Raw genomic sequence first — 22,583 nt, 5'->3', positions numbered from 1 at the left:
ATATAACCCATCCTCACAATTTGGAAGACCTGAAGACCAACATTCAATACACTGCTGACAACATTTCACATGAAATGCTACAGGACATGTTCATGAACATGATCAGAAGTGTGCATGGGTGTGAAGCAGTAGATGGTGCTCATTTTCAAAATTTTTTGTAGTACCTCCATGGGTTGGGTAACTTTTTGATCACCCTGTATTTCCATATTTGTTGATTCCAAATAAAGGCACACATTAGCTGGAATAATGGAAATTGATGAATTTTACTGGTTGTTCAAAAATTATTCCGGAATACTTTTTTTTTTTTTACAATTTGCTTTACGTCGCACCGACACAGATAGGTCTTATGGCAATGATGGGATAGGAAAGGCCTAGGAGTGGAAAGGAAGCAGCTGCATCCTTTTAAGGAATAGCCCCAGCATTTGCCTGGTGTGAAAATTGGAAAACCATCTTCAGGGCTGCCGACAGTGCAGTTCAAACCCACTATCTCCCAGTTGCAAGGTCACAGCTGCACAGACCTAGCCGTATGGCCAACTCGCCCGGTCCTTGGAATACACAAGTTAACGCTGTAAATATAAATAATACACCAGTGCTAGCCACAAGTCAGTTTTTCGGAGAAGGCTCACAATGTAACACATCAAGGTGTATTGCCTTCCATGTATAGCATGTCTGGTGTTCAGAAGAATGAATTCATGTCTTGTGAAATGTATCAGGTGGGTCATTTAAAATACTTACAGTATGAAGATAGGAATAGTATGTGAATTCAAATCATGGTGTAACTAATGCAATGAGCTTGCAGTTGCAGAAAGAAAGAAATGAGCTCTTGGATGTAATTATCTTCACATCAATCTGTTTTGAAACTTTGTCGTACGGGAGCGAAAGCTGGGTAGATGAAGAATATCTTATTCATAAGCTGGAAGTAACAGATGTGAATGTTGTGAGAATTATTCCTGGTAAAAACAGGTGAGAAAAATGGCAGTAGGGCATTCAGAACGAGGAGATAAATGCTAAGAGTAAACTTGATGGATGGGGATGCTGTACATACAAACTGACTTAAGTGGGAGGCGAATGGAGGAGGATAGGCTATCTAGGAGAATAATGGAAGCATAGGGAGACCAAGGCAATGATCATTGGACTCAGCTTTTCATGATTTGAAGACTGAGCAAGTTGGCTGTGCATTTTGGGTTGCGTAACGGTGAAATTGCATTCTGGAACCCTGAAGATGATTTTCCACGGTTTCCAATTTTCACGCCAAGGAAATATTGGGACTGTACCTGAATCCACGGCTGTTACCGTCCTAATCCTATCACTTCCCCAAACTTCTGTTGCCAACTCCTTTGATATGTAAGTAGGACATTAAAAAACTAATAAAAAATTATTTATTTGAAGACAAGAGTTGTAGAACTAAAGAGGCCACAGAGCTAGCTGCAGACAGAAGATTGCGGTAGTGTCCAGTTCATTCACAAAGGCTTTATGACTGAATGAGGAAAGGAATAACAGAGAATAATGAAGACAAATGTATCAAAAAAATCGTAGAAATTTAAAATCATAGGTCTGACAAAAGCTGTATAACTTACCGACTGTATTAATCCCATAAATAGATATACCATATGCTTCCTGAGGTAGAGAGAAATGGCTCCATCTGGAAAGAATAAGATGATTGTTATCTGATCTGCCATTTATAGCTGTGAAGTATTCTGTACAATACACTATTCATTTGATGAGTTATTTCATGGTAATTTGTTCAGTGCTATCTAGTCTTGTTAGCCAACCCTGTGCTGTACGGGTAGTGTGCCTGCCTCTTATCCAGAAGATGCTGATTTGATTCCTTGTCAGGTCAGGGAATTTTACCTGGACCTGAAGGCTGGTTTGAGATCCACACAGCCTACGTGATTACAACTGAGGAGCTATCTGATGGTGAGGTAGCGACCCTGGCCTAGAAACTCAAGAATAACGATCAAGAGGATTCAGCATGCTGACCACACGACACCTCATAATCTGCAGGCCTTTGGACTGAGCAGCAGTTACTTGTAGGCCAAAGGCCTTCAAAGTTATTGCACTGTAGGATTTGGTTTTTGGGTTATCTAGTCTTCTTAACGAGGGTAGCAGGTAGGGACCCTCTTTGAGGCAGCCCTACCCAGGGAGTGACGCCCCTGCCTATGTGAGTCCCAGAGCACCCTGACCCGGTGTGCAGCATCTGGTAAGGGTCCATTTCCAGGGTTACGGTGAAGACCTCAATGGCAGCTATGGTGGAGAATATAGCCTTCAGTAGAGCATAGATGGCGGAAGAGGCAATCTAATTGTCCAGGGCTAAATGGACATCTCCTGTTGGAGGGCAGCAGCTCCAACAGTACCATGTAGTAGCACATGAAGAAGGACTTCATTAGTGGTACTACATTGGATGTGAGAAGTGCAGTTGTAACAGCCTCCACGGTTCTCACACTGCGGCACAGAAAGGAAACGGAAGTCCTATTGAGCTATCTTTCCAAATCTTTCAATATGATTTTGGTTACAGATACTAAAGAAATGGCCCTCAGTTCAGGGCACCCCTTAAGTGGGGGAGAGGGTGCTAAGAATCCCCCGAGGTCAAGTATTGATAAGTTTCAAATTTATAACAAAAGAATAAGAATCGCCATATGGAATGTGCGAAGTCTATATATGGCTGGGAAACTTGCAAACGTTGAATCAGGAATGCAATGCTTGGAAATCAAGATTTTGGGCCTTAGTGAAGTTCGATGGCCTGGGTCAGGAACACAACAAACTAATCATGGAGTTCTGTATTACTCTGGTGGTAACGATTCTCAACATCAATATGGAGTGGCTGTGCTCCTCTCGTCTGATCTGATGAAGTCTGTCATTGATTTTTTTCCCTTTGGAGAGTGTGTCATGTTTCTTAAACTACAAACTTCCCATCGTCCCATGAATATTATCCAGGCCTATGCTCCAACCGGCGATAAGGATGACGAATTAGTCGAAGAATTCTATTCCATTCTAGAGGAGGCAATGTCCCTTACAAAGAAAGGGGATGTAACTCTTGTCCTTGGTGATTTTAATGCTAAGATAGGTCTCGGTGAAGAGGGTGAAATTGTTGGACAATATGGCCTTGGTGAGAGAAATGCCAGAGGTGATCGTCTAGTTCAGTTTTGTTCAGAACAACAGCTCTCTGTTATTATGCCTTTTTCAAGCTACATCCTCAGCGCTTGTATACATGGACATCTCCTGCAGATTGTGAAGGTCATACCGTAAGGAATCAGATAGACTTCATTCTCATCAAGAGTCATCTGAAAAGATACGTGAAAGCTGTCAAAACCTACCCTGGGGCGGATGTTAACAGCGACCATAATCCCGTCGTCATGGACTTAACACTTCATCGTTTTGTCAAGAGCATACGCTCTGACAGACCTAAGCGCATCAATACAAAGAGCCTTGACAACCCTGTATTTCGAGCTCAAACAACCTTGAAGCTCGAAGAACGTATGAATACAATAAACAACTTGGAAACAGAGGATATTGAATCACAATGGACTGCACTAAAGAACATACTCACTGATACTCAAGAGAATGATATAGGACATTCAAACAGCAATGGATGACAGAAGATATTCTACAGCTTATGGACCAAAGACGGAAAGTGAAACATGTAAATAAAGTCCAATACCAAGAACTAAACAGGACAGTGAGGAGGAAGTGTAGGGAAGCAAAAGAACTATGGCTCGTGGAGAGATGCAGAGAAATAGAACTTCTCCAAGAGAAACATGACTTGTTTAATCTCCACAAGAAGATCAAGGAACTTGTAGGGAAATATCACAGCCACGTAAAGCTATACTGAGGGATGCCAATGACACCATTTTGGTAGGAGTCGAAGACAAGTTGAAGTGTTGGAAAGAATATGTTGAAAAACTATTTAGCGATGTAAGGCCAGACAAACCACCTTTAATTGGCGAAGGCAGCAAAACAAGTCCAAATATAACCCAAGAGGAAGTACTGTATGCAATAAAACTCAGAAGAATGGAAAAGCTGTAGGTCCAGACAAGATTCATGCAGAAACTCATTGCTGAAGGCCATGGCAGAAGACTAAAGCTGCTAACTACATTATTCAACGCAATATATAAATCTGGTAGAATTCCATCTGACTGGCTAAGATCTACTTTTGTCACTATACCTAAAAAGGCTAGTGCATCACATTGTGATGATTATCGTATGATCAGCCTAATGTCCCATGTGCTAAAGGTATTTCTGTGTATCATCCACACTCGAATCTACCTCAAATGTGAACACCAAGTTTGACATACTCAGTTTGGCTTTAGGAATGGACTGGGTACTCGTGAGGCTCTTTTCTCCTTGAATGTTTTGACCCAGAGATGCCTAGATATGAATGTAGATGTGCACGCTTGCTCCATCGACTACCAAAAAGCATTTGATTGCGTATCTCATGCAAAACTTGTTAAGATTTTAAAATCTACTGGTGTAGACGTTGGTGATCTTCGTATCATTTCCCATCTGTACTGGAATCAAGCGGCAGAGGTCAAAATAGAAGGAACTACTATTGAGGACATAGCTATATGAAGAGGTGTCGGCCAGGGATGTGTCCTGTCCCCACTCCTTTTCAACGTCTACTCTGAAGCTGTGTTCAGAGAGGCTATGGAAGATGTTAATCTGGGTATCAAGATCAATGGCTTTGTCATTAATAACATCCGATTTGCTGATGACACAATTGTGTTAGCCAGCAACCCTAGTGATCTTCAAATCATTACGAACAACATCGTGAGGACCAGTGAAACCTACAGTTTATCCTTGAATATTAACAAGACCAAGGTGATTGTATTCTCAAAAACACCAAAACAGGCCTCCCTTTACATCAACAACAATATCGTCCAACAAGTATCTTCTATCAAATATCTTGGAACTCTAGTGAACCAGCATTGTGATTCAAAATGCGAAATCTTATCCAGGATTGGACAAGCAAAAAATATGTTCAATACCACGAGGACCTTATTCACCAGCCGAGAACTCAATCTTCAGCTCAGAGTTCGAATGCTACGTTGTTATGTCTTTCCTGTCCTTCTGTATGGTTTCGAAGGGTGGACGCTTAGCCCTTTATTGGAGAAGCGTATTGAATCTTTTGAAATGTACTTATACAGAAGAATACTCTGAATATCTTGAGTAGAAAAGAAGACAAATGAAGAAGTCCTCAACATCTTGAACAAGAAGAAAGAGCTTCTCATAACCATCAAGGAGCGTAAGCTCAGCTATCTCGGGCACATCATGAGAGGTGAACGATACGAATTTCTCCGACAGATCATTCAAGGGAAGATTGATGGGAAAAGATCTGTGGGAAGACGGAGAAACGCCTGGCTGAAAGACTTGCGGCGGTGGTATGGACATACGTCAATAGAAATTTTCCGTGCTGCCGTTTCGCATGTAATCATAATCAATTGGATCGCCAACCTTCGGAAGGAGACGGCGTCATAAGGAGAAGAAGAAGAAGTCTTCTTAACATAACAACTTGGAGTCTTCGTGTTGGTCAACATTCACACGTATTTTGAAGTAGTGAAAATAATTAAATTTACTTCACCAGGTTAGAAACTAACATTGTGACAAAGAAGACAGAGAGTGCGGCATTGTGAGGAGGTGTCATAAGGTTACAATGTCGGTTTGGCCAGCGGTGTGTAAACCAATGGCCCTAGCTAGCTGTTGAGATAAGGAAGGTTGTTAGAGGATGCTGGAAATGGTCAACAATAGAAAGGTGTCCAGAATGATCTAGAAGCAGGAACTGTGAGAGACTTTCTCGACGGTCTTCTTCTAACCTAGGTGCAGAGTGAAGGTGGAAGTGCGAATTAGACTTGAGTCAACTCCAGGTGACCATGAGGCAATTTGAGATGATCATGAGTCAGTGACAAGGCATCTGGGAGTGCATTATTGAGCAGTAAGATGATATTTTAAGTATGTGGAGTTTGTAAAGTTGTGAAGCGAACTGTTGTGCAGGTTTCCACGAATAAATAATAGGGTTTTCTATACTGGAATTCATCTGAGATATCAATGAATATGGCAAAAAATCAGTCAAGTTCTTCATGCTGTGTTGTGATTTCTGATCAAAATGTTAACTTTGCTACTTGTAACGGAGGAGCAAATTGTATTATTTACAGCTTTTAGAAAAGAATTACTGTACTTTGATCCCTTTAGCTTCTAAAAAGATAATCTAGGATAAGGCACAAAAATTCAAATTTTAATATACTGTGTCTAAGAATAAATTCAATAACAGTGCAGGTCTTTTGCATATAAATGAATAAAGATTCAATATCTCTTGACATTTTAAGCCTGGCACCCCTTTAGTAAGTTAAAGGGTGATGCTTCTAAACTTTTCTTTTTACATGTAAATGAAAAAATATTTTGTTAAGAAGGAAGCCATATTTTCAGTGTCAACTCAGTTAATGTAACTTTAAAGCTCTTCAGCCTGTCAAACACTAAATATAACACCTATAGCACTATAAATGGCGCCCGGTAATGACGACGTAGTGTTTTATTCTCCGAGTAAATTAACCGTAAAATGTGACGAAAAGTGCGGAAAATGTCGAAAATTAGTGAAAAATGGAATGTTGTGTGATTCATGTGATCGATGGTGGCATTATAAGTGCGGAAATTGCCCTAGAGACGTAAAAACTAATGAAAATGTTGACTGGATTTGTGAGCAGTGTGTTCGGAATGTTGTTGTTGGGGACGGCGTTGACGAAGCACCGAAAACAGTCGATGAGGAATATAAAAGTGCATTAGAAATTATAAACATTCTAAAAAAGGACAATGAGACTCTTAAAGTTGAAAATCAAGAATTAAAAGAAAGACTGCGATCGCTAGAATTTGGGACTGACCATTCTTCGAGTGATATACCGGTACAAGTAACAAACTCGAGCACGTGGTGTCAAGTAGTTCGTGGATGGCCGGCTAAGAAGAAATCTACAACTGAATTTCCGGAAATAAACATTAGAAATAGGTTTTCTGCCCTAAATAATTTAATCCTGGAAGAAAGTGATCGCGTGCGTGAAACCAAATCATCGCGATCCGTTGCCGTGCCGAGTTTAAAATTTAGGCCTAGAATTCAGATTCAAGACCCAGTTAGGCCTAAATCAGCGAAGGTAGCTGTGTTTCGTGATAGCCAAGGAAGGGAGAATTGCGGGAGTGATTAACGACGAGAATATAGCAGCAACCGGAGAAATATATCCAGGAGCTTCTATCAGCAGTGTTGTGGAAAACGTAGAAGCAGCAACTAGGAACTTCGGGAGCGGCGATGCAGTGCTTATCATCGGTGGGACGAACGACGTAGCTCGCGACGACGCCAAGAATGTAAGATCACAACTTCAACATACACTAGGGAAGCTGATCCACACTAACGTTTTTGTAGTGAACGTGCCCCACAGGCATGATTTGAGTAGAGACTTGTGTGTGAACATTGAAGTGGACAAGGTCAATACAGATATTGTTAAAATTTGTAAACATTTTCGGAATACTCAGATTATTGAATGCAGCAGTTTTGAGAGATACTGTTATACAAAACATGGCCTCCATCTAAACAATTCAGGTAAACGAAAGATAGCAAATATTGTTCTAGATTTTATTAATCTTAAGATACGTACTGTAAAACAGGCAACTCCCTTGAGTTATAATACTGACCAGGAAAACTAGTAGAAAGAGCCAGCTGTACTTCAAGCTGGCTCAGTCAACTAGAAAAAGAAACTCAGGATAGTAAGGAATTTCAAGTTACCCAATTGCAACAGTCAAGTTTTAGGGAGGAAGGGGGTCTGAGATTGCTCTTGGTAAACTGTCAAAGTGTAGTAAATAAACAATTAAAATTCGGTACATTGTTGGAATCTTATGAGACTGATGTGGTGATAGGAGTGGAATCGTGGTTGAAAGAAGGGGTGGGTAATAGAGAAGTATTTCCAGAAGGGTACACAGTCTATCGTAGAGACCGAGGAGATAAAAAGGGAGGGAGGGTGTTTATTCTGGTGAAGGAAACTTACTGTTCACATGAATGGTTTACCGATGAAAGGGATGAAATATTAGGGATAAAATTAGTTTGTGATAATATGAAGGAGGTGGGAATTATAGGAACATACAGGCCTGGAAGAGAGGAAAGAGACATGGAAATCTTTGAAAAAATAATAGATTATACTCGTAAAAACAATAATAATGATATGGTAATAATTGGGGGAGATCTAAATTTGCCTGAAGTTGAATGGAAAGGAGCTGCAAGTGAAGCCCATGAACAGAAACTGGCAAATAAGTTAATTTGGGAGGGAGGATTTACACAAGTAGTACAAGAACCGACACGTCTCAATAACTTACTAGATGTATTCTTGGTTAAACCATGGGAAATTGTTGATAAAACTGAGGTAATTGAAGGAATAGGAGACCATAAGGCTGTAATAATGGATGTAGGACTCGTACCAAAAAGGCTTAATAAGAGGGTTACACAAGACAAGAAATTGTACAGAAAAACTAAAGTTGATGAATTTGGGACTTACCTTAAATCACAATTCAGTTGTTGGATAAGTGAAGGGAGTAACGTAGATACACTCTGGGCTAAATTTAAAGGAATTATTTGGGAAGGAGAGAAGAGATTTGTACCTGTTAAGAAGGGTAAAATGACCTCAGACCCTGTTTATTATACAAGGGAAATAAGAAAATTAAAAAGAAAATGTAGAATAGTAAACAGGAAAATCAAAGAGGGTAGGGAAAGTAGAGAAACTAGAAAACAACTAATGAGGGAACTGAATAGAGTGAAAAAGGAAGCAAAAGAGAATTATATGAATGGCATACTTCAAGAGGGTAATGACCACAAAGGGAAATGGAAAAAGCTGTATTCATATATCAGGAATCAAAAAGGAAAAGGAATCCAAATTCCTACAATGGTGGGAGAAGGGGGTGAACACTATTTAACAGATACTGAGAAAGCAAACCTATTTAGTAGGGAATTTAAAGATTCAGTAGATGATTGTCAAGAGTTGGAAACCGAAAGAGAAGATAGAGAGGGAGAGAGACAGAGGGAAACAAGAAGCTTCTCATTCACAAATGAAGATATTTTCAGAGAAATCCAACTGCTTCAGCAAGGAAAAGCAGCAGGAAGTGATCAAATTACTGGGGAGGTATTAAAGACAATGGGGTGGTATATAGTGCCTTATTTAAAATTTCTCTTTGACTATGTCATAAATAATAGTGTAATACCAAAGGAATGGAAGGAATCTATAATAATACCAATTTATAAAGGAAAGGGTGATAAAAGGAAACCAGAGAACTACAGACCAATCAGCCTGACCAGTATAGTTTGTAAAATTCTGGAGAGTTTAGTATCGAAGTACATCAGAAGGATATGTGATGATAAAAATTGGTTCATGAGGAGCCAGTATGGATTTAGAAAGAAATTTTCTTGTGAGGCACAACTGGTGGGATTTCAGCAGGACATATCAGATGAGCTGGATTCAGGAGGTCAGTTAGATTGCATAGCCATAGATCTTTCCAAAGCCTTTGATAGAGTGGAACATGGAATATTATTAAAGAAATTGGAGGGAATAGGACTGGACGTAAGGGTTACACGTTGGATAAAAGCATTTCTAAATTCAAGGGTTCAGAAAGTCAAAGTAGGAAATAATGTATCTCAGGAAGAGAAAGTTTGGAAGGGAATTGCACAGGGTAGTATAATCTGTCCGTTACTCTTCTTAATATACGCAAATGATTTAGGGAACAATATAACATCAAAAATAAGATTGTATGCAGATGACATAATTGTTTATAGAGAAATAAACAACATTGAGGATTGTTCAGAATTACAAAGGGACCTTGAAAGTATCCAACAATGGGTTGAAGAAAATAATATGAAGGTTAATGGAGGCAAATCAATTGTTACAACTTTTACAAACAGGAGCTTTAAAACTGAATTTGAATATACTTTGGATGAGGTAGTTATCCCAAAAGATGGCAAGTGCAAATACTTAGGTGTGAGATTTGAAAGTAATTTGCACTGGAAGGGTCATATTGATGACATTGTTGGGAAAGCATACAGATCATTACATGTCATAATGAGGCTACTTAAAGGATGCAACAAAGAATTAAAAGAAAAAAGTTACTTGAGTATGGTTCGTCCATTATTGGAATATGCAAACAGTGTTTGGGATCCTCACCAAGAATACCTAATAAAAGAAATAGATAGTGTGCAGAGGAAAGCAGCAAGATTTGTAACAGGGGATTTCAGGAGAAAGAGTAGTGTATCAGAAATGTTAAAGGAACTTGGGTGGGAAACTTTAAGTAAGAGAAGGGAGAAAACTAGACTTATAGGATTATATAGAGCCTATACAGGAGAAGAAGCATGGGGAGATATCCGTGAGAGGCTTCAGTTGGAAAATAATTATATCGGCAGGACTGACCACAAATATAAAATTAGAAGGAATTTTAGCAGAAGCGATTGGGGTAAATTTTCATTCATTGGGAAGGGTGTGAAGGAGTGGAACAGTTTACCAGGGGTAGTGTTTGATCCTTTTCCAAAATCTGTACAGATATTCAAGAAGAGAATAAACAGCAACAGAGAAAATAAATGAAGTGTTAGAGGGCATTCGACCAGTGCAGGTTGTTGTAAATAAAAAAATGTGTGTGAATAAATTAATTCCATCCCCTGGTCTAAGGAGTTTGGACAGCCAAAGTAGGGGACTGCCTGTAGGGGTGAAGTACAGTGGGGACTTCGAGGGCCCTGGGACCGCTACGGTAACTGTGAAGGCCCTTCAGGAACTCTGAAAAGTGGTGGCAAAAGGGGCTCTGGTTAAGACGCAGCAGGTCGTTATGCTACTTAGGATCCAGAACGGGTAAAAAAAAAAAAAATAGTAAATAAATAAATGCAATGTAAATATTAATGTTATACCAGTTGTATAGTATCATTTGAAGTAATTCCACATACTGTATATCAGTTGACTATATTTGTAAGTAGTACAGGAGATATTATAAGTAGAATTTTGTAAACAATATAAATTTATTAAGGATGAGCTGTGTGTTTAATAGAAAACATTGATAGCGTAAATTGTATAATATTGTATTATAGGAAAAATTTTCTTCTCTTGTTAATTTAATATTTAGTGCTTGACAGTAATGTATTTTAGTGTACCATTTGCCACCGAGGTAGACACCTCATTTGCAAATAAAGAGATTTTATTTGATTTGATTTGATTTGATATAAGATACCTGTAAAAAAACGAGAATACACTATTAAACTGTTACACTATAATTAGTGTTCAATAGACTGGAAAGCTTTAAAATTGCATGAAGAAATATTTGTAATTCAGTACTAGGAAAGTCAAATGATATATAGACTTAACTCTTAGAAGGCAGAATTTATTATATTAAATCCTACAACAGGTCGCTCGTGAGCAGAATTCGACATACTGTATTAAATGGTCTGATATCCAGAGTCACCAGTATAAGTAGTAATCAAGAAACTCCAGATGGCAGTAAATAACACTTTTAGGTCTGGGTGAAGGGGGAATCCTTTAATAGAGTTGTGTTATCTCCCTGCTAGCTTTTTACAAGCTGTGAGAGGCTATGATGTTCATTCGAGCGTGTGTCATGAGTTTTGAGACCAGCTTTTTGCAATTTATACAGATATTTTGCAACATGGTTAGTAAGAAGTGTGTCAGTGACCAAAAGCTTGCATCAGTTTTGGACTCTACGGATGTAGATGAAAGTGATTTTCCATTTGAAGAGTTCAAAAACGGAAATTAAAGTAGTGAGTCTTCTCAGTGCAAGAGCGACTCAAGTCCCCAGAGAATGAAACAATTGACGAAAGCACTGATGTAAGTAACTTGGACCCAGGACCATAAAACACCATTCTGATATATAACACTAATCAAGGATCAACTTTACATTCATATTTTGACATGGCGACCGAGGCTACAGAGCACTTTTCACTATTTCACTTCTTTTTTTTTATACCATACCGAAATTTTGACATAATTCACCTAGAAAGAATAATTCTGGGAACTAAATGGAAAAAACAGGCAACACCTTCAACTAGAACATGTAAAATCAAAGACTGGTCATCTCCAACACAATCTAATACAAACACTTTGATTGGCGTAAAACTTATTTGTGGAATGACTCTTACACCTTTTCTTGAGTGCAAGGATGTCGAAGGCTGTATGGTCCTGGGAAAGGTAGATGCTGCATACAGGAAAATCAAGGAAACCTTTGGAGAAAGGAAATCTAGGTGTATGAATATTAAGAACTCAGATGGAAAACCACTTCTAGGGAAAGAAGACAAAGCAGGAAGATGGCAGGAGCATATCCAACAGTTGTATCAAGGTAAAGATGTAGATAATTTGGTTCTGGAACATGAAGAGGCTGTTGATGCTGATGAAATGGGAGACCCAATTTTGAGGTCAGAGTTTGACAGAGCTGTGAGTGACCTAAATAGGAACAAGGCACCTGGAATTGATGACATTCCCTCTGAATTACTGACTGCCTTAGGAGAAACCAGCATGGCAAGGTTATTTCATTTAGTGTGCAAGATGTATGAGACAGGAGAAGTCCCATCCGATTTTCAGAAGAATGTTGTTATACCTATTCCCAAGAAAGCCAGTGCTGACAGGTGTGAAAACTACCGCACCATTAGTTTAGTATCTCATGCCTGCAAAATTTTAACACGTATTATTTACAGAAGAATGGAAAAACAAGTTGAAGCTGAGTTGGAAAAAGATCAGTTTGGCTTCAGAAGAAATGTAGGAACACGTGAAGCAATCCTGACTTTACGTCTGATCTTAGAGGATCGAATCAAGAAGGACAAGCCCACGTACATGGCATTCGTAGATCTAGAAAAGGCATTCGATAATGTTGATTGGACCAAGCTATTTATGATTCTGAAGATGATGGGGATCAGATACCGAGAATGAAGAATTATCTACAATCTGTATAAAAATCAGTCTGCAGTGATAAGAATTGAGGGCTTTGAAAAAGAAGCAGCAATTCAGAAAAGAGTGAGGCAAGGCTGCAGTTTGTCCCCTCTCCTTTTCAATGTTTACATAGAACAGGCAGTAAGGGAAATCAAAGAGAAATTTGGAAAGGGAATCACAGTCCAAGGAGAAGAAATCAAAACCTTGAGATTTGCCGATGATATTGTTATTTTATCTGAGACTGCAGAAGATCTCGAGAAGTTGCTGAATGGTATGGATGAAGTCTTGGGTAAGGAGTACAAGATGAAAATAAATAAGTCCAAAACAAAAGTAATGGAGTGCAGTCGAACGAAGGCAGGTGATGCGGGAAATATTAGATTAGGAAATGAAGTCTTAAAGGAAGTAGATGAATATTGTTACTTGGGTAGTAAAATAACTAACGATGGCAGAAGTAAGGAGGACATAAAATGCAGACTAGCACAAGCAAGGAAGAGCTTTCTTAAGAAAAGAAATTTGCTCACTTCAAACATTGATATCGGAATTAGAAATATGTTTTTGAAGACGTTCGTGTGGAGCGTGGCATTGTATGGAAGTGAAACATGGACAATAACTGGCTCAGAAAGAAAGAGAATAGAAGCTTTTGAAATGTGGTGTTACAGAAGAATGCTGAAGGTGAGATGGATAGATCGAATCACGAATGAAGAGATACTGAATCGAATTGGTGAGAGGAGATTGATTTGGCTAAATTTGACGAGAAGAAGAGTTAGAATGATAGGACACATCTTAAGACACCCAGGACTTGTTCAGTTGGTTTTGAAGGAAGTGTAGGGGGTAAGAACGGTAGGGGTAGGCCAAGGTATGAATATGACAAGCAGATTAGAGCAGACGTAGGATGCAATAGTTACGTAGAAATGAAAAGGTTAGCACATGATAGGGTGGCATGGAGGGCTGCATCAAACCAGTCTATGGACTGATGACTCAAACAACAACAACAACAACAACAAGCTGTTGCAAAAAAATTCTATATCCTGCGGACCTCTGCAATGAAGTACACCCAATATTCAAGGTAAGTAATTAATATTACATATATACACATGTTAATAGCTAGTGTTTCATAATTCTGGATGAGTTTTAATTTGCCATATTTTTGGTCTGCGTACAGACATAAAATGCTTCTGCCTGCGTAGTGTTAAAAGGTTGACTTTTGATGAAGATACAGTAAATGAAATTAATGTTGGACAGAGAGAAATTAGATATGGTAAGGCTGAACTGTACCAGAAAACAAAGTACCTAAAACCTTGTACTAAAATATAAATTACAAGCTCTTTTGGACTACTTACATACAACTCAGTTCTTAAATATAATAATAAGGGCATTTGGTCTATTTTTAATTTCGACACATGGGTTAGGCTTAAAATTTTAAATACTTTGGCTCTACACTCAATTACGAAGACTATGATGAAAGTAAATCTTGAATGTTGTAGGACAAGAGGATTCCAGCCAGATTGAAAGAGAAAATATGGAAGAACAGCATTCTCACAGCTGCGTGATCCTAACTGCATGACCTATTCCATCAGTAGGTTATTACTTGGAACTATGCAAGGAGATTGACAGTGACTATGGGTATTTGCTATTGCATACTGAGGTTAGGGGGTTGTCAAGAGGCAAACTTTTGAACTTAGATTTGAAGTTAGGCTGATCTTCTCGATGAGATATGCAACTTCAAAGACTTATTCAATGATACATTACGGTTTGCAGGACTTGCTTAATTAACAGATATAAATATTCAGTCACTTGAGTGAATTAAATTCAAGTCTGCAAGGAATGCAAGTCACACTCTTGATAGTTCAAAACAAAATAGATGGAGCAATAAAGAAAATGAGTAGCTAGCAAGAGTGAAATATCCAGGGTGGTTGTAAAAAATGTGAACCGGTTATATGAGTGTTAGAGGGTTGGTCATACTGATACATAATTTGAAAAAATAATTTGATATCTGATGCTGTTGTCATTTTATCAGCTGCTGAAATTAGCCAATCAGATTACTTCGCAGGTGAATTCAAATGGTCTTTGTGAAGCGGTGTTGCTAAACCTGCATGTGGCTTACGACTGGCTTGACAGCCATGCTGAGAAATCAACATCAAACCCACCATGGGTTTCAGCCAGTGTCATCGTAGTGTGCTTGCTATGGCACTTGCATTTGGGAGATAGTGGGTTTGAACCCCACTTTTGACAGCTCTGAGGATAGTTTTCTGTGGTTTTCCATTTTTACACCAGACATGTTAGGGCTGTACCTTAATCAAGGCCATGGCCATTTCCTTCCCACTCCTATTCCATCATCACCAGAAGACCTAACTGTATCAGTGCAACATAAAGTAAAATTGTATTGACACTGGTTGCTGATTGAACCACTCTTTCACAGCATCAGGAACCACTTGATCTGTGGTAAAACGCTTTTTCTTTGGGGCTTTCGTTCAGCAGATCAAAGATGTATCATGCAAAGGGAGAGATCTTGGTTGGAATAGAAAAGGGTTATGAGTGGGAAGGAAGCAGCTGTGGCCTTAATTAAGATACAGCCCCAACATTTGCCTGGTGTGAAAATGGGAAATCACAGAAGACCACATTCAGGGCTGCCGACAGTGGAGTTCGAACCCATTATCTCCTGAATGCAAGCTCACAGCTGCGTGCCCCTAACCACACAGCCAACTCACTCAGTAAACCAGTGCCTGAACAGCTGGGATGATTTTCCATAGACACTTTCAAACTATCTTCAGTAGTGTATACTGTCAAACAAAAAGATCTTATGTTTTTAGACTGACTGTAGCTGTGGCTAAGAAAGGCATACGCAGACGGGAGAGAAGGGGATGAACTCCACTCTCCATGCCATTTTATTTATGATGGCACTGTGGTATGTTAGGCCTTGGGCTTTTGCGGTGGAGACATTTTTTAAGACTGTTTTGCAGCGAAGAGTCTGGCAACGTTTCAACGTGGGGTCGACATGGCCAAGTTCCCAGCTACATGATTTTGCTGTAAGTGAACAATTTTAAAACAAATGCATCAACATCTAAACAGAAATCAACAGGAAGGCCAAGAATCACCCGTATGGCTGTGAACATCCAGGCAGAGAGACAAGAATTTCAGAACACTTGAGCTCACACTGCTGCTCTCAGTCTTTCTGGATGGTTGGTGAGGAGAATCCTGCATATGGATTTAAAGTTCCACCCCTAAAAACTGGTGACTACACAGAATTTCAGTCCTGGTGATTGCCAAGGTCAAAGAGCTTTCTCAGTGAAAATGCTGAAAATTATGAGTGACGAGGCATATTTCCATTTCTTCTGTTATAAGAATAAGCAGATCTTTCAATACTGGTCAGAAACAAATCCACACATCCTGCATGAGCATCCCCTTCACAGTGAACGTGTGATGATGTTGCGTGGTGTGAGCAGCTTTGGAATAATTGGACCATTCCATTACAGTGAATTCAGATCGCTATGTTGTGATGTTAAGCAACTTTCTTGCACTGGAACTACACAGACGCCGTATTGATACAGGTAAACTTTGGTTCCAGCAAGATGTGACGGCACTCACATCTGAGGCTTCAATGTCAGTTTTAAACCATACTGCACCCCTGCAAGAAGACTACTACAAGTCAAAAAACACAGTTCCGAGATAATGAGCTTCAACGTTTTTAAATTGCTGTAATTAATTCCAATGAATTGCTATTTTATCAATATTTTGTAGAATTGCCCATCATTTATTGGATTTTACTTGAAGCATACCAAGATAAAGTTAAATTACAAATAAGTAGCCCATTATGTGTAATTACTGATTTGTGGCACTCTTTCACTAGGCTATAGAGCATATTTTACAAGCAATTATTATGCAAGTTACAGAAAGAATTCATTTACAAATACAATGTCATCTGTGAATCCTTTATTTTTCTTGATGTGAGAGCATATTTTGTTTACAAGTAACTGTTTTTCAAAATATGAACTTGCATTCTTAATGTTAGTCTTTTGTGTGTTCCTGATGGATATCTTAACCTACAATATTAAGTGTTCTCAAAATTTCTACTTGAAAGAAAGAAACATTGCTTTAATTCCTTGCATATCATTTTCCAGATTCAGAAGTAACTGAAAATGTCAGCGGGTTGCACTCTATTGTTTCTCCTTCCTCTTCTGCTGCAGTATCTGCAGAATTTTGAGTCCTTGGTACTGTAGTAGGAATGGTATTGAGAAGGAATCAAACGTTCATGGCAGAGAGACATGAGATGAGATCCCTTCTCTTCAAATGTACCATGTACAAATGCCATTTTTGGTCTCACATTTTCTGGTCTACCTCTTAAAGATTTACCTGTTCTCACATTTACTGTCATCCAAGGTACATCTTCAGCATAGTATGTCTTTAAAAGAACTTATGAGGGTAGTTCTTTTCGACTTTAATGTGTCTAATATTGGTCCAACTTACTTTTTCATTGGCTTCATTTTTATTGAAGTTACTGCCCATCTGTCGAGATAAGTACTTTAAGTAAAGTATTTAGTTTGCATTTAACTTCTGAACTATGTATGGCGATTCAGACATTTTTGCAGTTTGAATTATTGGTACCAATTTTTCAGGAACATAAAGAGGGCCGGATTTAAGGGCTCGATCCTTTTGTTTTTCAATGAGGGAGTGCATAGCATCACCTTGATTTTGGCCATGTCCAACAACAACAAAATTGTGGCTGATGGATTTCAGTTCAGTCTCTTTTACAGCATACTAATACAATGATATGAGAAACTTGTTCTTCTGCTGCCCTGCATAGTTGTCTGAGTAAAATATCACATCATCTTCGCCAGAACAGTGCTGTTTCAAAAAGGTGAATACACACATGCCAATTTCATTCAATCCATGTCGAGCAGCAATGCTTTCATTCCAAAAATAGCAAAACCCTTTGCGTGATCCTAAGTCAAAAATAGTTAAATTGTAATATGAAAGCTTACTTTTGTAAAAAAATTGGGAGATATCACCACTTGGTATTGACAAGGCTGCTTGTAAATAGTAGCATGCGCAAATGATGTCACCCTGTTTGGAACACTCACCGTCAATTTCTTTTTTGCAAGTGAGACAGTTGTTTCTTTTTGATATGGTAATCATAAATTTCTTTAGAATTCAGTTTTTCATCTTCACTACTATTATGAAAAGTTTCTGTGATCTCAGATAATGTGACTCAATTGTAGGAAATGAATCAATGTGTTTTCTTATCCCCAATTTAATGTCAATTTCAAGTTTCTTATGATTTCTATGTTTGCTTCTCATGTCAGGCTGAACAACACAATCTATTAATTTAAAGCACTCTGAATCAAATGTCCCCAATATTCAGGGTAGACATGAACATACACTTACATACACGTACATCTTCGCTATTGACACTGAAATAATATGCATTATTGTTGCTGCGTGTACTATTCTGAAGTTTGTACTGGTAAAGGGGTTTTATTATCTTTATATGCTTGACAATAAAATCATGATGATAAACATTAGCATCATAAGACATGCTTGGCTGTGTTAAGTCAAACTAAAACCTTCAATTTCTTCATTAACTGCACGTTCACAATCAGTGTTCTTCTCTACGCTAGATAAGGCTTCCTCATGAAAGGTACCCCATAATCTGTTTTCTTTAGCCTCAAAGAGTGAATCCCTCCAAACTTAAACAAGGATCACCAACACAGTAATAACCAATTGCATTGTTAGTAAGTCAGATGTGTCATTGTTACACGAGAAATAGTGCCACGAGTCAAAATGTGACAATTTAGAAACTCATTGAGCAGCAAACTGCTCATCTCAATACTGCCACAGCACAAATTGTGGCAGTTTAGAAACAAAGAGCTGCATTTTATGGGCAGTGTGTATACTGCCTTACAGTGTCAAATAACAGTCAAAATATAAATTTAGACTTGTCGCATTCTTGGAACCGGAAAAGGACACGGTAAACTATTCCAGGTCATATATATGGTAACTCAAAATCGACAATTTTTGACTTGCGGAAGTCTTCTTGCAGGGGTGCGATATGTTCTCCAGATGTTTCATTTCCCACCATAGTGATGTTCCATGACCTGCTTGTTTGCCCGATCTCAGAGTGTGTGACTATTTTCTTTGGGGCTACTTTCCTAAAGGGAAAGTTTGTAAGGCCAACACCCATACAACGAATGATCTCAAGGAAGCAATTTGTCATGAAATTTTGGCAATACCAGAAGATGAGGTACAATGCGCTATGGGGAACTTCATAAGCAGGTATAGGAGTGCCTGAGAAACAATGGACATCATTTGGAGGATATTAGTTTCAAAACTTAACTGTTGTTCCAAAACATTTCTTCCTGATCATTACTAAATGGCAGCAATGTTTCTTTTCAATGAATGAACAAATATCAACACATTTAAGTCCATCTTTTAAAAATTTCAAAATTCATCCAATCTTTTTGCCAGACCCCAGACCTTTCTAGACACCAGTCTATGTTTCATTTGAACAATCCTTACAAAATACAGTGAAACCTCATTGGTGCTTTCCTCATTAACACATTTTCCCGCTTAGCACATCGTAAATTCGAAGTCCCGATTCTCATCTATTAAATTTATATAAAAATACCTCACTTACTGCGTTATGAATTTTCGCTATTACCGCTTAGTAGGATCACATTTTGCCTGGCCTTGAAAATGTTATTTGTCATCCCTTGTGAAAGAAACATGATTTGTAACTTGGGTAAGAGCAGTCAGCACAGTTGCGTGATTTTGGAAAAAGGCCTTATATTCTTGAACTTCACAGGATAAGTTGCAAGCTGTTAGCCTCAGGAATGTTCAGTTTTGCTTGCTGGTTAGCAGCGAGATTGCTGAATAACACAGAGAGCCTGTTTGTGCATGTATTTTGCATTCCATTCAGAAGGTAGAAATGTATTTTGTGTTGCGTGGTACAGTGAAGTGTAGCAAATATTTTTCGCGTGATACGGTAGCCTATATCTGGATTAGGAACATAATCGTGTGAAATTGACTAGTGTGATGCATATTTGTCTTTAGATAGCCTAGTTATGGTTACTGGAAACATCACAAAATTCGTTACTGTTGGAAACAAAATTAAAATCTGTCAAAAAGTGGACTCTCCGCAGCTTAAAGCGTGCAGAAGTCGCGAATGCTTGGTTGAACTTGCACCTTCGAGTTTCAACTCTGTCACTCCAGTTGGTCAAAGTTTATTCAAAATGGCTGACAAATTCACTGTCTAAGAATGTGACCAGAAAATAATGTTTAATAACCCAATGCTCTAAAATACAAGGCTTCTAACTAAAATTTGTTTTAGAAAGAGTGTGATCTGCAATAATTCTTTGATATTTTTATTTGCCCCCATGCACAGGTTTTCATATTTTTTGTTTGATGTTTTTCACATCTTCCAGTGTACTTGTTATTTTATAATCCCCAGCGGAAAAGGTTTTTATATTTGTTCTCTCGTCTTTTTTTACACCTTTGAATACTTTCCTTTCATCTTCAGAAATGGTAGAAATAGTTTTCCCTGTACCTGCGAATACACAATGTAAAATTCTCTTATATCGGAAAAATCGTATCTAGTGTTTCCATATACCTGTTGGATAGTTTTTATTCATACCATCAGTAGTATGTTTTCTCACTTAATACATTCTATTTTGTTGTCTTTTGCAGAAACATCTTAACGAGATTTTACTGTGTAATCATTTTCAACCTCTCATAAGATTATCACCATTTCATATATTTTCAGCATTTGTGCTCTTGGGATTGACTTCATGCTCTCAGAGAGTACAGTTGTGACTTACACATTTGCTAGATCTCGTGGTTTCCCATCTAATGATTTGTATATGTTTGAGCGATAGCGACGAAGTAATGCGATTGAATTTCTCACGTAGCTGTCAGGCTCCTTAGAAATATTGACCTGAAACAATGGAATATCAACAGATTTTATAAATTTTAAACTTTTACTAAAGGTTTATTTCTGAATACACTCATCATCAAATAAAATCATGCTCCAAGAAGGAATTATCAGAATAGCATGGAACTTGAAATGGGTAATTGTAACAAAGATGTAAGTACAGCAAACTCTTGATTATCTGGGCTAATAACCAGACAAATTCATATGGATACCTGACTGAAAACATGGATAATATGATATTGTGCATTTAATAATACAAAACATACAATACTGTATGAAAACAACAATATCAATGTTATTGACTAACACAATCAATGACCACTTTTAACTACACCCGGGTGACTGGAGTGGGACATTGATGATGATGATGATGATGATGATGATGATGATGATGATGATGATGATGATGATGATGATGATGATGATGGTGATGATGAATAACCACTTTTATCAATATGAAAATTACTTACAACGTCTAGTGTTGGTAAAACTATTGAGGTACAAAACTTATACAAAACATCAATTTTTGTTGTTTGGTGAAAAATAATCAGTAATATTCTTTTCCTTTTGAGATTTGTTTAAGTTCTTGGTATACAGAAGTGAATATTCTGAAGTGCAACATTGGCACTATAATTAAAATCTCTTTGTTCAACATAATATAAAAGAGTTTCCATACATTCCAATGCTGAAGCATGTCACACACGTGCACCAATCCCATATCATTCACTAATTTCTTTACCAATTTTACTTTCTCGAACTTATCAATTAAGTCAAGCTTTTGTTCTAAAGTTAAAAGTACTTTCTTTCACTTTGTGGCTTTGTGACCAACAAATAACTGCTAAACAGTACATTGTTTGGTGTTTAGTTCTCAAACAAAGCATGCCTCCAGCACACTTGGAGTTGAGAGCGCGGTTGAATTTCAAGCACGCATTTCACATGATTTCAAAATTCCATGACAAGGAATGAACAAAATAAAATACAAATAATAATACAATAAATCTTGGCGGTGCATGGATAATTCGCAGCTGGATAAGTGGGAGTTTGCTGTATGTGATTATAAATCAGAATTTGTTGCAGAAAACTGAATGTTTGAAGGGAGACTCTAGTACCCTACAGGTCCACCTGAATACAAGATGCCAAATAAGCACGGGCATGGCCGAGTATTATTCCAGGGGTGAAGCGTCAGGGGAGACAGGTTAGACAGCATGTACCCTTAATATTTTGTGGACGAAATATTGTTTAGTTAGTTCAATTATTTTTTAGAACATTACTTATTTCCATTTTTATGACATTACTGTATTGCCCAATTTACTTATTTTCGCCTCACTTCAGCAATGCCAGGGCTCGCGTCAGTTACATGAAGCACGTAGACGAAAGTAGACGCTGTCCATTCTGTGTATGTTCCCTTTGATTTTCAAAGTTTTGGATAAAGCAACACTAACGCTATCTGTAGGTGCTGACTGTGGAACTATGACTTTCCCATAGCGAGATTTCTCCGCCCAGTTGAAAGACTTACCAGCGTCTCTTCTTGCTCTCATTGGCTAGTATTTGGATCTCGGTTATAAAGGTGTTCTTATTGGCTATCATCTCAGACATGCTTTTAACATAATTGATTTGAATTTACTTTGTTATAAGACACTTCTAAAAATAAAATAATACTATTCAATATGAAGTATAGCAAACTTACACCTAATAAATGAATGACAGCATCAAAACCCTTCAAGTATATGCATTTT

The 22,583-nt window shown here is 38.1% G+C and overlaps 1 protein-coding gene across 1 annotated transcript in view; it reads right to left on the bottom strand.

Moving 5' to 3' along the window:
* Positions 1–22,583, bottom strand: part of LOC136872809 (endothelin-converting enzyme 1) — a 260,882-nt gene that overhangs the window by 67,654 nt on the left and 170,645 nt on the right. Inside the window, exons 10-11 of the mRNA XM_067146647.2 lie at positions 20,735–20,850; positions 1,578–1,642 (exon numbers count right to left, since the gene is read on the bottom strand). Of these exons, the coding sequence (XP_067002748.2) occupies positions 1,578–1,642; positions 20,735–20,850 (181 nt within the window). The remainder of the gene's footprint in view (positions 1–1,577; positions 1,643–20,734; positions 20,851–22,583) is intronic.

Source organism: Anabrus simplex, chromosome 4, assembly GCF_040414725.1.
Source record: "Anabrus simplex isolate iqAnaSimp1 chromosome 4, ASM4041472v1, whole genome shotgun sequence".
NCBI classification, from domain to species: domain Eukaryota; kingdom Metazoa; phylum Arthropoda; class Insecta; order Orthoptera; family Tettigoniidae; genus Anabrus; species Anabrus simplex.
Note: the sequence above shows the minus strand (reverse complement) of the source record. Positions and strands in the feature narration are given on the sequence as shown.